The sequence below is a fragment of the Aptenodytes forsteri genome, unplaced genomic scaffold, assembly GCF_000699145.1.
Source record: "Aptenodytes forsteri isolate BGI_AS27 unplaced genomic scaffold, ASM69914v1 Scaffold31, whole genome shotgun sequence".
Classification (NCBI taxonomy): Eukaryota; Metazoa; Chordata; class Aves; order Sphenisciformes; family Spheniscidae; genus Aptenodytes; species Aptenodytes forsteri.
The window spans coordinates 745,560-762,230 of record NW_008794713.1 but is presented as its reverse complement, the minus strand read 5'-3'; the positions used below and the strand labels follow the sequence as shown (position 1 = coordinate 762,230).

General features: G+C 40.7%; 1 protein-coding gene across 2 annotated transcripts in view; it reads right to left on the bottom strand.

The window, feature by feature from the left end:
• The window catches only part of DYM (dymeclin), a 218,972-nt gene that overhangs the window by 124,848 nt on the left and 77,453 nt on the right, over positions 1 to 16,671 (bottom strand). For both annotated transcript variants that reach the window (XM_009273826.2, XM_009273825.2), the window contains 3 exons: positions 12,951 to 13,133; positions 8,388 to 8,566; positions 2,345 to 2,470 (listed from right to left, as the gene is read on the bottom strand). In XM_009273826.2, coding sequence (XP_009272101.1) covers positions 2,345 to 2,470; positions 8,388 to 8,566; positions 12,951 to 13,133 — 488 coding nt within the window. The remainder of the gene's footprint in view (positions 1 to 2,344; positions 2,471 to 8,387; positions 8,567 to 12,950; positions 13,134 to 16,671) is intronic.

Sequence of the window (16,671 nt, the reverse complement as noted above, 5' to 3'; positions counted from 1 at the left end):
CCATATATCCATTCCCCAACAGTTCACAAGACAAGATGCAATGCTCACATTTGTATTTTGATAACCACATCCCTCTGTAAAGTTCAGGAATACCATAGATAACGTAGATCTAGAAGGTAACTTTATTTTTTTTAAAGTATAACAGAATGTGGTTTTTCTATAGTTAAGGAATCCTTTCTATCAGGAATACTTAAGAGTCAGTATCACAGTCATCAACCCTCTTGTCCATATCATAGTTTATTTAGGTGACTTTCGGAGTGCACAGCTGAAGTTTTGAACAAGGGGAGACCTCCTCTTTCTCCTTCACTGCATCCAATCCATCCACACGACACCAAGATTAAGAGCAGGGCGCAAGAAAAAGCCTTCAAATTCAATAAGAAAAGCACTGCAAGGGTGGAAAAGCATTCTGCTTAGCCTCCAAGTTTGCGCTCTCCTTCGGCATGAAACATGCCCCCATCCATCAAAGAATGGAGAAAAGGGTAAGGGAAAGAATAGCAAGGAAGAGAGGAGCACAGGAGGAAGAGTTAAGGTTATTCCACATCTATCCTCTGCAGTGTCATAGCACTCCATCGGCTTTTGATGGTAGAAGTTTCCATTTTCACAGGTTTTTCTGCAGTAGGGCTGACAGGAGAAGTTCACATAGACAGGCCTGCAGGCTCAGGCAGTTCACAGCCACCTCTCACTACCTAGTTAAGAAGCAAAACTAGCAAAGCTCTGGCCACATAACGCTAGTAATGAACGGACGCCTCTCACCAGACACTATGGAGTGGGCAAACACAACCACAGAGTAAAAGAAAGAAGCAGTTAGCGGAAATCTGAAGGAAAACCAAAGATTAAATTGAGAAGAAGATGGAAGAAGCAAAGGCAGGACTGAAAAAATCAGTGCAGGGTAAAAGGAACACGGTGGGGTTTGGTTTTGTTTTTATTAAAATGGAAGTAGTAAACTAACATCCACATTGCACAGAAAACACTACAACTATATTGGCAGGGTTAGCTGCAAAGGCAAGAATAAACCGGACAAGAAAACTTGATTTATGTTTTCATTCCACAGCTGGATCCTTATTACCAATTTTAGGGAAATCTTCCACTTCCACTTATCCAGTAAGGAATTTATTGAAAGACCATGTGTAAAGCCTTTAAAATGAATGAAGAATGACAGGGGAAGAGACTGAGGCAGGAGTGAAATCTTGTCTGCTGTACTCTTACTGCCAGCAAGCTCAATTTATGAGAGAAGCTAAATGACTTCATGATATGGAACCCAAAAATACACATCACATAGGTACATGTACGGTGCGTGTGTATAGGTTCAAGGCACACGAAGGTGAGGCAGAACAAAGCTTCAGGAAAATGTTGTTTCAGTCATCTGCATGGTTACTATAGGGGCTCCTCCCAAAAGCTGCTTCCTAAAAGGTACTCCCAGGAAACTGCATATAAACATCATCTCTTCTTGCTTTCTACATACAGAGCTATAGGAAATAATCTGAAATTTCAGAGAGTAAACACTGTAAATCTCTACCGCTTGGCACCAAGGAAAAAATGCCAGTTCCCTCCAAAACAGGCTGGAAATTACCTGGGAGAAGAGTTCTGCTTAGATACCTTGACACTTGCTTCCAGCTTTTTGTATTTCATTAATTTCACATAACCCCAAAAGAGAGTTTCCACGTCCCAGTCAAAAAATTAAATAAAATCAGCGCAGACATCTTCTGCATTATCGTAGCTTTAGGAGCTAGTAAACTAGAACATAATTGTCCAAGGTATTCTCCAGCACAGGTGGTCAAGGCCCATCAAAGCTAGTCAAAATTTGGATCATATTATATGGACAACATAAAACAGATATTAATCTAGCAGAAAGACAGAAAAAGAAATGCCAAGTAAGGAAGTAACATTCAGTCTGGAAAATAAAACTCTAACTAAAAGCTCCTCTCAGCTGCATCAAACTGGTTAAGCAAAGTTTTTCAAGAGAAACAAAACAGGTTTTCTGTTTTTCTCTCTGTTCTAGCCCCTCCACTTCCACGGCAAACACTCAGCATCGTTGAGGCAGCCTGCCTGGCTATTACTACGTTAATTTGTAACAGGAAACACCAAAAAGACAGAAAAAGAGGTATATGCAGCACCTCCTCTACAAGAGGGAGCGCGTTGGTTCACTTCACTCGGTAAAGTTTTGAAATGACTCTTCTAACTTCGGGTTACTAGTCCTTAGGAAAGAAATGTGTATATGCTATCAAATTTGGATGAACACATTCTGCCTCTGCTGAGGAAACAGATATACGGAAGTAGCTTTATAAAAATAAATATTTAAACGATTTTTAGAGCTGAAGAATTATTTACCGAAACAACAACTCACCACTTCATGAATGGATCGGTTGAAGCCATCATCCTCTGTAAGGATCAGCAAAATGATAAGAGCCATGTAAACGTGGTGTGAATTCCTTTCTTCAACGTGATACAGAATTTCAAGAATTGGCAGAACCTTTAGGGAAGGAAAAATGTCTGTATTAGTTTAGTCTTCAAATACCTCAGACAATAAACAGGAGACTCTAAACCTCCCGTGTATCACCCTGCCCTTAACAGTATCATAGCAATTCCTCCCTCTTGAAATAACCACCCCTAAATAGTGACGTACAGTGTTCAAACACCTTCCATCTGTTTCATTCTGTCTCCACAAGAGTCTAAACAAATTCTTTCTTGTGGTCAGACGTGGAATTTCAATTCCTAATAAATGAGATTTCCAGCCATACCAGTTACCATAGGCTCTGAAAGCTTTAGTTCCCCTCTAGACTATGGGAAAATAAAATTGTTAAACAAGATTTTCACCAGTTCAAGCAAGAAAACAATTGTTTCTAGCCATTTGTGCTACCACAAGCCTGGTCTGAAAGGACTTTCCTCATCAAATATAGCCAAGCACAGCGGAGCTGAGGTGCACAGAAGCATTTTGAGACCTGAAACTCAAATCCCTTTTTGGTGTGTGGAGATAATCCCAGAAAAGAACCAGTTTGGGTTGGGTTAAGACTAGACAAGGCCTGTTTTTCCAATTCTATATAATAGGCAGCCAAAGAGAACTGACATTATGATGAGAGTTCAGCCCAAGGTCTTGCAACATTTCCACCAGGATGAACAGCTTAAGCCAAAGTCTTGCAATAATAATGAAAATGAGATTTCATTGCAACAGCAAGCATACCTGAATGCTAGTCTAAAGTTAATCCAGATGCAAACGTTGTCTCACTACCAACTGAAAAGCAGCTTTCCACTGGCTCAGTACAACGTAGCTTCCCCGGGCTGCAGAAATAGGCCTAAATCGCAAAATACCCTGGAAAAAGGAACTGGAGACAACTCTCAATTCCAAGATAGCGGATGAGATGCAGAATTCATTCCAAGAAGCTTCCAGACACCTAAAGACTCGCTGTTTTTCAAAACAGGCCGAGTGCAGCAGCATGAATCATGTGAAACCTATTCTGGTGAGCAGCCAGGACACCGAGTGCTTCACAAGCCTCTGAAGTTACCAGAATGTTCTCTTACAATCAACCCGTCCCAAAACAGTTGGAACATATTAAAACACACAACAGTTTCTATTAAAACCAATGAGATTGATCTAAATGCTGCAGGCCACAAAACCTTTTGACAGATGCTTTGGCCAGGGTCAAGACAATACCACAACAAAAGCAGAGGGAAAAAAGTATTTGCTCATTGCAAACATCCTTCCTTTACCATTTCAAAGGATCCTTCACAAACCTCCCTCTCCAGCTGAAACTGGAGTCCATGTCTTTGTGTTTTGCGAAGACGGGTCTTGAGAGTAAAGACCAGGTTTTCCCTAGAATATCTACTTAGCATATAGCAAAAAAACATTAGTCCTTTTCCTTGGATGGGGGAAAAGGGAGACAAACATCACCGCATTAGTTCACTGTTCAAATTATTTCCACCTCCAACATTTATATTGCACGTAGCTTTGCACTGCATAAGCTCAAAGTCATTTCCAAGTCCAAGCGTTATGATAAGCTGCATACAGCAGGAAGCAATATAAAACTACTGAAGAATCGCATTTACAACTTGACTTTGCAGGGAGAGCAACAAAAGCCTTTCTGAAGGTAACCAGTGGAACAACTTCTTAGTTTTTAAGACAGCTCCCAAATAGCCGTGCCTGTTAATTTTTACAGCTACTCCAAATTGAATATACTGCCTTATAAAGTACATGCCTTGCACTCCTTCAGTATAACTGTGATCCAGACTGGTTAGGGCTAAATAATACCATACAAAGCACTCTGGCAAAACATAATCTCTCAGAACGGCCCAACATATCTCCTCTGTCCACGCACATCAGTATTAGGTCAATCTGTCGCTGAAAAAGTGCATTCGTGTTCCTTAAGTGCTCCAAGTCCTAAAACCGTGTTGCTACAAACCACATTAAAAAAGGGTACCTTGATTCTGACATTGAGACATTATAAACTTTTCCATATGAGCCGATACGTGAAAGTACTCATTACTAAAATTTCCTACTAGCTACTGAAATGACTCTCACTCTGTAGAGTGATTTGGCTCTCCAGATCACTGCATTCAGTCTTCCTGCCCCAAACACACCTTGAAAGCTTTCGAAACCCCTTCCCACCTCCACTCCCCTGGCCACGTCTTCCTCTCCACTCCTCTTTCAGAATTCTCTCCATCTACACACCAGACCAAACTCAAGGAGGCAAATGGCAACTTAACTCTCTCTACCTGCCGTTTCCAGATGAAAACCGGATCAATTCATACAGTTTCTCTAACCCTTCCTCCTCCAAACACTTTTTCCTTCGTATACCGATTGCCGAGGTACACACACCTTTAGGACAAGTATTACTGTTCTCAGAACAAAAACTACTTGACAAGCCACCATTTAAATGAAAAAGAGTTGGGATATAAGATGAAATTAAAATTTCAATTATATTAAAATTTATCTAGAATTGTAACTAAAATGCATTTCTACACTTTTATGTTACACACATACATTAAAACTTTTCTCTCTCTCTCTCTATGCAATGGCATTGTCCAGCCACGTACTGAGAAGACAGTAACCATTTATTTTTGTATTGATGGCCCTTTTATTCATAGTCATTAAACTATCATTACCGGACTACTACTAACACTCCTCCGTCAGGAGCAGCTTTTAACTGGCAAGACACAGCCACCATTAAAAAGTTACTTTTAATCCCCAAAACAAGGAACAGGTCAAAACAGACACTGAAAATTGCAGGTGCTATATTCAGTCCAAGGTCAGGAACAGTTTCCCCAGCAAAGAGTTTTAAAATAGCTTGTCTTTAGTGTACAACAAAATACAAGACCGCATAGCCACACGAGTAACCTGCCTAAGCCAAATTTATACCACAGGAAAAAATATTGCTGTACCATCAGTTAATATAAATACATCATCACATACATTATTTCGGTCCAGACATGTTGAGTAGCAACAAAATGTACAGCATACAGCAGCGCTGCACAGCTCAGCAGCCAAAGCAAACATATTCAACAGAAATAGCTTACTTCTTACAAGCAGATATCTCACTGGCACTTTTACCTGCAATATGGGTGTCAACTGCTCTTACAAACAGAATGTGGCTCAACGTTCTCCCATCCACAGACCATGACACTATGCTTATGAAAAAATTTGCTAACTGACCCCTATCGCACCAGTCCCACCGCTTCCTGGAGAATCCCTGCAAGTACTTTCAATAAGATAGCCAAATTCCAGATGAGAACATCCCTAACAGCATCAGAATTTAACCCAATTATTTTATAAAATTATACAAAGTGACATGCTCTAAGTTACGGAAGACACACAAACATCCTATTCATTCTACCAAGCAGACTGTTATTATAAGAGCAAAAAAGATGCTTGCCTTACTGATGATAAAGCATTATAAAGCACAACAGGAGATCAAGGTGTTTATATATAACTGACAGAGGTAGATTCATACACAAATGAGGAAGCAAGCTGAGACGTTATCTATTACAACAAAACCACACTGAATCAATTTACAAATTGAACTGAAGTTACAAAAGAACAAAGACACATTTCAAAAACCCCTAGGAAACGTCACGGAACATCTGCTAGCGATGCTTCCTGGGCACCAAAACCGGGAAGTATTAAAATAGGGGAAAACACAGCAAACCTGTTGCACTGACCGCAGTGAAACAGGAACAACCTGCAAACCCCCTCAAAGTTTAAGATGAGCACTCAGCTGACTGCTGACCTGATCTCTCATATAGCACAGACTCATACTTCACCCAGCTGCCTCTGTGTGAAGAGGCCACTAACTTATGCCATATTCCTCCAAAAAGTCATCCACCCTCATTCAAAGATATCCATAGAGAGCGCTGTTTTGCCTCTGAATTAATTACCTCAACTGTTTTGCTCCTGTATCTCTAAGCTGTGGGATTCAACCTCCAGGCTTTAGTTCTTATCACACCTCTCTGCAAGCAGAGAGTCCGTTCGGTTCAAGGCTTTCCCCTTGTGAAGGCACATACACATCCTGATGCTTCTCAAGCTCTTTTCTCACCAGCTGAGCTACGTTAGCTGTCTAAGCCTCTCACAGTTTTGTTGTTAATTTTAAAGCAAACAAAAAAAAAAGTTTCTCTACACTCTCTCCGTGTTTCAATAGCCTGTAAATATTTTATGAAGTATGGTAGTACACCACCAGAATAGTACCCAGCGTGTTAGCACTGCTCTTGCAGTTGCCATATAGGGAAGGAAATAACCAGCTCCGTTAATCCTGCCCCTTCGTCTCGTTTACAAGCCCAAGACTGAATTAGCCTTTTTCACCACAGGGTTGTAATTAGGAGATCGTGATTTCTTTGTCCAGTAACCCTCCCACCCCCAATCCTTTCTGGTCTGGCTCAGCCTGCGTTACTAAGCAATTAAAACTGCTCTTCTCAGTTCTCATCCTTACCTACCAGCCCGCTAAAAACAAGAGGATTGGACAAAGATGTCAGTAACGTGTCAGCAGTGATCACCAAAAGCAACAGCATGCAGGAGGAGTAAAATGAGAGCAGACCGTTTCAAACTTTGGTATTAAAAAAACAAATCAAATATGCTGTTGACTTTTCAGTGATGCTTGTCTCAATTTTCTCAGCTTTCCCCACAAAGTGTTAAACGTTACTGATTATTTCTGGGATTTTCTGAATTTTTTTTTTTTTTTTTGAGGAGGAGGAAAGATAGGTGCTAATATATGAAAGTATCCCACGTTGCAGAGCATCTGAGTACCTGCATCCGGAGTTGTTTTGACACACGCACCTCATGCTTTTTCTGGAAGTTTTACAATATATCAGACATCATAATTTTAAAACAATGTACGCACCTAACCTTTATTTCTCTGAAGATAAAGTAAATTGATACGGTTAGCAGCTGTGAAACATGTCATATCACATACTAACAGCCCAGAAAATTAAATGTGACCATTTGTTCACAGAATTCATGCAAAATGACTCAGCCCTCACCTAGATAATCTGCAGCGGACTAAACAGGAGTTCAGTCTTGAATCAATTCGGTATCAACCATCTCACCTGAGTTTGCCAACAGTGGCGTCTATCAACTCTGATTTTAGCAATACATCTGCTAGAACTTGGACCAAGACCAAACTCCTTCCATATCTGCCATCAAACAGGCAAGGGATCTAATTATCTGGCAAGATTTCAAATATTAAAATGGAAAGGGTTCTCTATTCCGTTACCAATTCCCCTAGACAGCCATTATCTTATTAAAGGAATGCTTTTTAATAAGTAAGATTTGTTAAAGTGGTTTGTGACATTACCAAAAGTAGTGGGGAGCATAAGCTAATTTATAGCCTACAAAAACTGTACCAGGTGTCTGTTTTATTGGCTATTAACCACAATCCTATTTAAAGCAGCTAAAAAGTCACTGCAGTTGTATTTCTATAAAATCTGTCAGCTGCTCCTTGAGGAGTTTCAGCCTCAGGTCAACCCTGTAAGACATTTGGCATATTAGTCAAGTTACAGCTCATTTTGTTAACTATTATCCCTGTACGCACACAGTAAGCTTGTGTAACTTTTTGGCCTGAATAGCTAGAAAAGAAAAATAAAATAATGAATAGAATGATAGCTGCTACCAGTTTCTTTTCACCACGTCAGCAGGTTTGACCTGGATCAGACAGTGGCATTGAGAAAGAGGGAACCAAAGACAGCCTGGTAGCTTTATCAGTACTATCTTTTACTGCAGTGACATGTTTAGCATCGTACTCCTGAGATGACAAAATAAAAGTGAATAAGTGAGCCAGAACTGGTGAATATGTGAGCCAGAACCTACTGCCCCCACTGTGGAACAGGGGACACTGGCAGCTGGTGACACCCCAGCTTCCAGGACCACCCCCTCATGATGAGTATAAGGCAAGCAGAGCAATACTTACAAGATTTTCTATGTCCGTTCGTGCCAACACATACGTCCGTACGTTGCTGTTTTGATGCAGAAGCATGTATAAAAGAAGAGTTGCTTGATCAGATTTCTGCTGCTCACACAAAGCTGTGTATAAACTGTTAAAATTAATCTGGAAAGCGTGTGGATGTGACGACGAAAAAGCAGTGCTATCTGAAATAAAGAAATAAAAAAACCAATCTTTAACAAATGCATTTACCATCCAGCTATTTGTTAACTTTATAAAATCTCTCAGTGAAATATTTTATACGGACACCACCGTAAGGAGGAAACAAAAGTCATCCATGACTCCTATCACCAATGGTCATAAACCTTAACAGGGTCTCACGAAGCTTCAGTTGTGCCAAAAAGCTGAGGTGGTCCTCCCCCACGAGCTCCAGTAAGACCCCTGCATCTGCACAAGACACTCATCTTTTTTCATAAAGCTATTCTGTTCGTCCAAATGGCTTCCACTGTTAGAAAGGAAGGCAATCCCAGGAGCTGCTGCAAGGAGGGCAGCTGGGGTGTCTCCTCTGGAACCGACGTACTGGTGATTCGTGTGTTTCCAAACCCTGCACCCCAAACTTCCAGGTTTAGTTCACTGGCAGCAAGGTGGAGTATCTCCTATCCATTTCTTGGCATGAAGGGCAGATGCGCATAGGTCAAGACTATCGGTACATTTTCAGCGAAACATAGGTGTTGTCGGGACTTTAAAGATGCATGTGCGGTGGGGAGTTTAGTGGGTTAATTAAAATGATTTAGAACACCACGTCATATAGTCTAACATCCCTCAAAGTAACAGCGGTTTGTTCACGTTCACAATATAATCTGTGCCAGAGCCGAAAGTAAGAATAAAACAGATTTCTGTTCACAGAACCTTTCACAAGAAGCTTTACCAGTTTCAACCAAGAAGTCCATCAGCACAGATCTCTGACACCTAGGAATTTCCTAGGTGGAAATGGAAAAAGCAAGGGTGACAGTCAGTGCGCTCATACTCATGTCAGAAAGCCAGATTCACGTCCTTCCTTAGCCTCCAGATCTCCCCAAGTCAGAGATTTTGCCTTTGGTTTCTTTACAAAAAACCTTTGAGAGTGCAAGGTTTCGTTCCAGTGCAGAGCAGGTACATTTCTCACATTTCTCAACTCTCAAAAAGCTTCACAGGAATTTGTAGAAAGTATTTTCCTGTCCAGCTCTGTTCAAAAACATCCATTCAAAGCATGCATCTTCTGAGACGATACATGAAGTAGGACGAGTCTGCCTTTTTGAGCTGATTTATTTCAGCATCCTGGCAACTGAATACAAAGGCTATCTTTTCTGAGCACACAAACAAGCTATGCATATGGAAAAATTACAGCAATTTCATGGCAAGAGGATATTCTGGGAACAACAGCAGTTTGGATACTCAAGTATACTAAAGGTCTAGACTTAAAATTTTCCGTATTACTATAAACAAGATGTCTAAAGTTGAAGAATTTAACTAGAATTCCTTTGTTCCCACAATAACAGACTACAGATTTCGGAATTGTTTACTGTTTATTTTTAATAAACTTAGGAAAGCTCTGCTGTATAAAACAGTGTGACAATACTACTACTCCTGCACAGTGATTTGTGGACAGAAGGGATTTTTAAGGGGAGGAAGAAAAGACTCAGAAAGATAAAGGAAAAAAACCAACGCAAATTTCAAACCCTGCTTTTTTACAAGTCATTTCACAAGCAAGCAGTATTACGATAGCCAGCATGCTAGGCAGCAACTATCGCACTTCATCCAAATCTTCCTTTTTCCTCAAATCCCGAAAGATGTCTCGGATATTACAGACTTCATCACCACGGAAAACAGTGAGCACAGCATCACCACACGTGTGCCCATGGGCAGCAACCGTGAGCCAACACAAATTTGGCTCTTAAATGAGTTACTCCCATGGGTTCCTACCAAGCTCTTCCACTCTTCTGGAGAAATCTCTATACTGGTAGGGACTGATCACCCAAACACTCCCTACACCCACCGAGATGTGGGCGTCTCGCTTTCCCCTTTCTTTGTAGCCCGTATTCTTAGCAAAGTTTCCAAATAGCTTTCAGTATGGAAGAATGTGGTAGTCGTCACTTATTTTGAACAACATCTCCACCCTCTTTGGAATGAAAAAGTGCTTGGGAGACCTGCAGGAGCCCCACGGGAGCTCTGGCTCCCACCGGGTTTCTGGGGGCCCGGCGGAGACGGCGTGCCGGGGAGCTGCTGCTTCTCTTGGCCCGGGTGAGGGGCGATGGCTCCAGCCATTCAGCCGAACTCAGCAGGAGGCACCGGAGCAAACGCTTCTGCTTTCTGCAGGAGTCGGGAGGCACTGCCGCACACACAGGGGCGAGACGCAGCCCATCGGCGATGGAAACCCTGCCTCTCCCCAACACGACGTACCGACAGGCAGAGGAGAGACCAAAGCCTGGCTTTTCTGAGCTACCGTTTGTGCCCCCACGCGCCCTTCAATCAGTGATCGGGATTATGGACCGATTGGTCCATAATGCTTCATGGACGCATGAACACATGCTTCAGGCAAGTGTTTCTCTTTACTAGGGAAAATGTGGATGTAGACAGCAAAATCGGATCAATTCAACACGCTCTATTAAGCAGCAACCTGATGCCACAGTTCCTTAGCTGAGGAGTGTCCACTGACTTTCAAGCTTCACTTCTGTGGATGTTTAAACCGTGCCACTTACAGTTATAGCACTTCATAATCGGTTTTACTAAAGGATAATTAAAAAACTGTTAAAAAAATATCTAAACAGTATTAAAGAAACTTATCAGCAACAGCAGCATATCCTGTATTATTCTACAGAACGTTAAACTGACCAACAGAAAAATTAAACTATTCTAGACCATAAAGAAAACTATCCTGAATTTTATTAGTTTTGTCCCAATCAAATTACCTAAACTACTTCGACAAAAAAGCCAGTTTTCTTCTTACAGTCACATACCATAGATCATTATGGCAGTAACCAGCCTTTCTTTTTCATATCATTCTCCTCTTACCAGCTCCTCAGAATGTTCACAGGAATCAAATTTAAGCTCAGTTATATGAGTATTGCTAGTGGAAACAAGTTTATGGGAAACAGCAAGTCATTCTAGAAATGTACACATCTAGAGAAAAATACAGCTTTTCATGCTACTTTTGACATAGAATAAGTTCTTTTAAAATTTTATAATGATACACGTGTAACAGTTTTCAATGAAACACATTACTAGTTACTGATGACATGAAACAAAGTCAACCAAATTAAAACATTCATAGCAGTTCACAGTTTAAAAAACAGAACAAAACAAAAACTGTATCAAGAATTTGATCTCAGTTGCCTGTAAACAGTATCCAATAAATCAAAGGGGCACGTCTGGACTAAGAATTCTTCTTACGAGAACAATCCTCCAGCCCCATAACCCCCAAAAATTTCCTAGGTAGAGGTGAACGAATTTGGAGCTCAACCTGCTAAAAACTTAATGGTTAAAGGAATGTAAAAACTCCCCCCAAATAAAGTGAGTAACTCGGAGGTATTGATGTGGCTTCACAGGTTATCATGCAGCACCTGAGCTGCTCTGAGCAGCTCTGTGCATGCTGTCAACCTGCATAAAGCCAACGAAAGGTAAAACCCCGTGGCTAAAACTTGCAGAGATTTAAATGTATGGAGAAAGTATGAGTGGTTAAACATTGGAACAGGCTGCCCAGGGAAGTGGTGGAGTCCCCATCCCTGGAGGTATTTAAAAGACATGTAGATGCGGCGCTTAGGGACATGGTTTAGTGGGCATGGTGGTGTTGGGTTGACGGTTGGACTCGATGATCTTAGAGGTCTTTTCCAACCTTAATGATTCTATGATTCTATGACTCTAAGTATATATGAAAAGAAGCCCGCTGCCTGCAAGCTGAGCTATCTAGATAGTCCAAGCTGTGTTAGGGCATTACCGCGTCCCAAGCGAGACCCTCTGCAGCAGGGCACTGTGAGTCAGTACAGCATCGCACCTGCAGTTACCTGATATACGGACTGGAACCAGCCTTCTCAAAAACCAGGCAAGCCCTGAAACAACTCTGAAATGTTCCGTATGTACAAGTCTCATGGAAGTGTTGACATTAACCAGTTTATCCTCACATTTGCAATACAAGAATACAGGTTGCAAATCAATCCAGTTAGCAATTCAATCACTTCACTTAGCTCTAAGGAACATGACTCCAGCTAAACAGCATTTCCCCAAGTGCTATGAAGTTTTAGGGGACTCCTGCAGACCCTTGGATAACCGACCTACTTATAGGTCAGTTTTATTTATATTTTATGAAATTATGAAGCTTTCTAAAATGTCTCAAGTCTGAAGGAAAGAGTATCCTTCTCCCCCTGCTCCTTCAATTAAGTTCCAGCAGCTGAGGAACTCTATCTCAAAATTCCCAGAAGAAAATACACTGTTACTGCTCTTTCACAGGCTGGCTGGAGGGAAGACAGATTTTGGAAAGAGAACGTCGAAGTAGTCGCAGCAACTTAACACTTCATCTTCATCAGTTCACGCTTAGAAGTAAGAACAGGTACAAACCTTGTGTGTTCTTGAAGGACATAATAGCTTGCCTGTAGGGATTCGGCGTATCTGGAGCATTGGTCAGATTAGCCAGGACCAGCAGAAGCAGCAGACTCTGGTTAGCTAGCGGGGAGCACTGCTCGAGCTGCGGCGTTGGTTTACTCCCCACCCCACCTAGTGTGAAGACTGTCCACAGGCCAGCTAGAGAGAAAAGACAAAAAATATTATGTTTGTTCCCATTTTCATGAACAAAGCTCCCTTAGAGGAAAAGACAGCATCTGATGCACCGGTAGAGAGAAGAGGGAAAAACAATTCACCCCCGTGCAATGAAGTGATAGGTCTGGCTACTTGATTTCTCAAAACGAAAATTTCAGGAGTAACACAGCAGTGGGCATCGAGAGGTGGGAATTGAAAGATTACTGGAAATTCCAGAAAACTAAGTCAAAGGAATATATGAAAAGGAAATTAGGAGAGGTGAAACAAAAGCGTATGTTTGAAGGGGAGAACCTTAAACACAAAGCAGATACCAGCTGAAGGATTCATGTAGCAATCCTGATAATGCTAACATATTAAGAGAGAAAAAGGAGCTTGTATGTTGCCCTTTTAATAAAACCAACTTGGTCCCATCACGCAGCATTTTTCTCATGTATTTTATTTTTAATAAACTCAGCATATTTTAGGCAAAACACAGTAACAAAAACTAATGCTGCTTCAACTAGAACCTCCAGATTGAGAGTCCTGTAGAGATCATCATCATTGCTTGTTATTGTGGGTAGACAACATAATAGCAAATAATAATAAACTTCCTGGAAAAAAAGACAGGATCAACAGCAATTTAAATTTTAAGGTATTATTAAACTCAGCCTCATATTTTTGCATTCCTACAGAAGATGAAACAACTTGAAAAAGCACTTCAGTTGGAAGTACTCACACTGCTCTGAAATTCCTTTTTAAGAGACTGCATATAAGATGTAAAGGTATGGAAGTACAAACTGTTTACAATAATTTGAAGTTAAAAATCTAGTTAAAAGGAAATAAAGGCTTGAAGTGACAAATCACTATTGATACTGTCAAAAAACCAGACTGATTCCTCTCGGGTAAGCAAGTTTTTGTTGTCTCAGAACTGCCTCGAAAATACACGTGTAACAAAGCACCAAAACTTAATTCATGTTAGACCCGCAAAAACTTAGTAGGTACAAAAATGGAAATAGCTCACCATTCCACACCGACTCTCAGTTCTTTGCTCATGAACTACTATAAGAATGCACGTTAGCATACGCTCCCCTTTATCTAGGGATACACATATATATATATATGGTGCATATACAGCTCCAGTATTAAGGCATAAAGTATAAAGCCAGTATAAAGCACCTGAAGGCTGCTCATTAAAACTCTCATTATCATACTGTTTAAACTTTGATGTTTGAGCCTGAAATGCAGAGTCATTTTCATACTTAATCCTTACAGCATTAAAAAAAATTAACTCCAATACTAAACTCCTGCGTTTGAAATTCCTGTTCCTAATTACAGCAGTGTAGGTGAACCAAGTTGACCAGCTACGTGCCCAAATACCGATGAACAGGAGACTGGAAAGGAAAAGGGGCAGCAGGGGAGGATTAGAGGACTCCCCTCAGCCGTCTCCAGCAAGTCCATAAATCCGTATTTCCTTGCCAGCACTCATGAGGCTGTATTACGCTGGGGAAAAAAGAAAAGCACCAAAGCTGAAGCAGAGGTGCTGCAGGCTCAGCATTACTGGGGAAAATGTCAGGGGAAAGGATAAAACTTGCCCCCCCCCCCCATGGCTACGGTGACACGTGGCAACTTCAGTGTCACTGGGCCTCTACCTTTATCACATCTGGACTCCTGATACCTTCCCAGGTGATAAGCAGCAGCCCCTCCCAATCACGCTGGATTATATTCGTCCCCAAATGCCTGGTTAGCACTTAATTTTTTTAAGCGTACCTTGAAATTTTATGGCAGAGACCGAGCATCTCATCAAATTATTCATTTAATAGGTCAAGGTCTTGAATTATACAGCGTAACTAAGAAACAATCTCAACTTTATAAAGACCCCAAAATTCTTATTTCCTTTTTTTATTAATGCCTAAATTAAAAATTAATTATAACACACTTTCTTAAAGGAGACAGAAAAATTAAGAAAGTTTAGTTTTCAATCCTCTAGTCTGCAAGACTCAAGGTGCGCAGGAGAAAAACCTGTAAGTCATTTGAATGCAAAATGTAAATACAGTAAAACCAATTAAAAGAAATTGAAGCACTCTTAGCCCTACAAAATTTCAAACCAGCCAAAGAGTATTTTTCTTCAAACATAATTATATAGTCAGATTTTGTAATAAACCAACGCTCCCTTCATCAACACAATTGCAAGGCAATTACTGCCATGTCAAAGGCAAGGGAACTAATGCCATTCAGTGTTAAGCAGCTGGAAGGAGTTCTTATAATAAAAAGCACTATAATTACAGCCTTCTTAGCAAAAATTTCATGTTACATTAATAATCCTTTATCACCGTGTTTTTGATCCGCTGTCCTTAAATCAGAACGAAACTGAATAAAAACGCTGACCATGAAGTTAGCTTTTAAACTCACGTGAGTTATTCAGAGAGGTAACATGCAAAGAAAGTCTTTAAAAAAAACCTGAAATAATTACATAGTCATCATCATTTGTTAAATGAATTCAAATTCAGCACATTTCCTCTCCTAAAGTAAAAGTTTAGCGTAGCGCTCAGCTCAGCCAGCATTTTTAATTTTCCACCACCCCACCCTTCTGTGGCTGGCATCTGCCATTACTACACCTTTCCTCACAGTTAGGAAAAGAGGGATACGGCCAAAGTACTGGCGAGTAAGCTGAATCTTCCACCCGGGAGAATGAGGTAATTACGTCCAAGAGAAATCTGCACATTGATATACGACCCAAGTAACCTCCTAAAGTTGTGTCTCTTGTTGGCAAGTGTATTCCTCCAGAACAACAATCCCATGCTAATGGGTTCATAATATTCCTTTCCCTTCCAAAATGCAATGTCAAATTAGGTGCTAAGTATTGGTTGGTGCTCCCAATGTGCTCAAGTTAAGAGACATTTCTAAGGAAAATATCGTTTCTGATCATTAACAGCAGATGAAAATGCCAAATAGATAAAAGGCTTAGGAGGACAGAGAGATAGGTAGTCAGTGTTTCTAGTTGTATTCCATATGTTCACAATATTTGCAATATCGCATTGCTACATCTAGTTTTACATTTACGTATACTTCAAAATTATTAAGGAATATTTGTGCTTTTTAGCAAGAGAAAGAAAACTAAAGTAATGCTGCAACCCCTTAGAAGCTCTCCCCACCATCTTCTTTTCAGATCTAAAGTTACAGTTAACAGAAAACTAAATATACAAAGAATATACACTGATGCAAAAAAAAGTGCCCAGATTCACACTTCAGATTCGGCTTCACTGGAACGTTACGGAGAAACAGAATAAAAGGAAGGAAATCTCATGTTTAAAATTCCCGTTTAAGCCAATAGCGTAGCCTTAGGTAGCTGTAACTGTACTAGTGCTGGCTGGCATCATTAAAAGCATGGAATAAAATTTGCCTAGACACTTTAACATGTGTCCAGAGAAGGGCAACGACTGGTGAGGGGGGTCTGGAGAACAAGTCTGATGAGGAGCGGCTGAGGGAACTGGGGTTGTTTAGCCTGGAGAAAAATGAGGATGCAAAAGAAGCCGAAGAAGAGAAC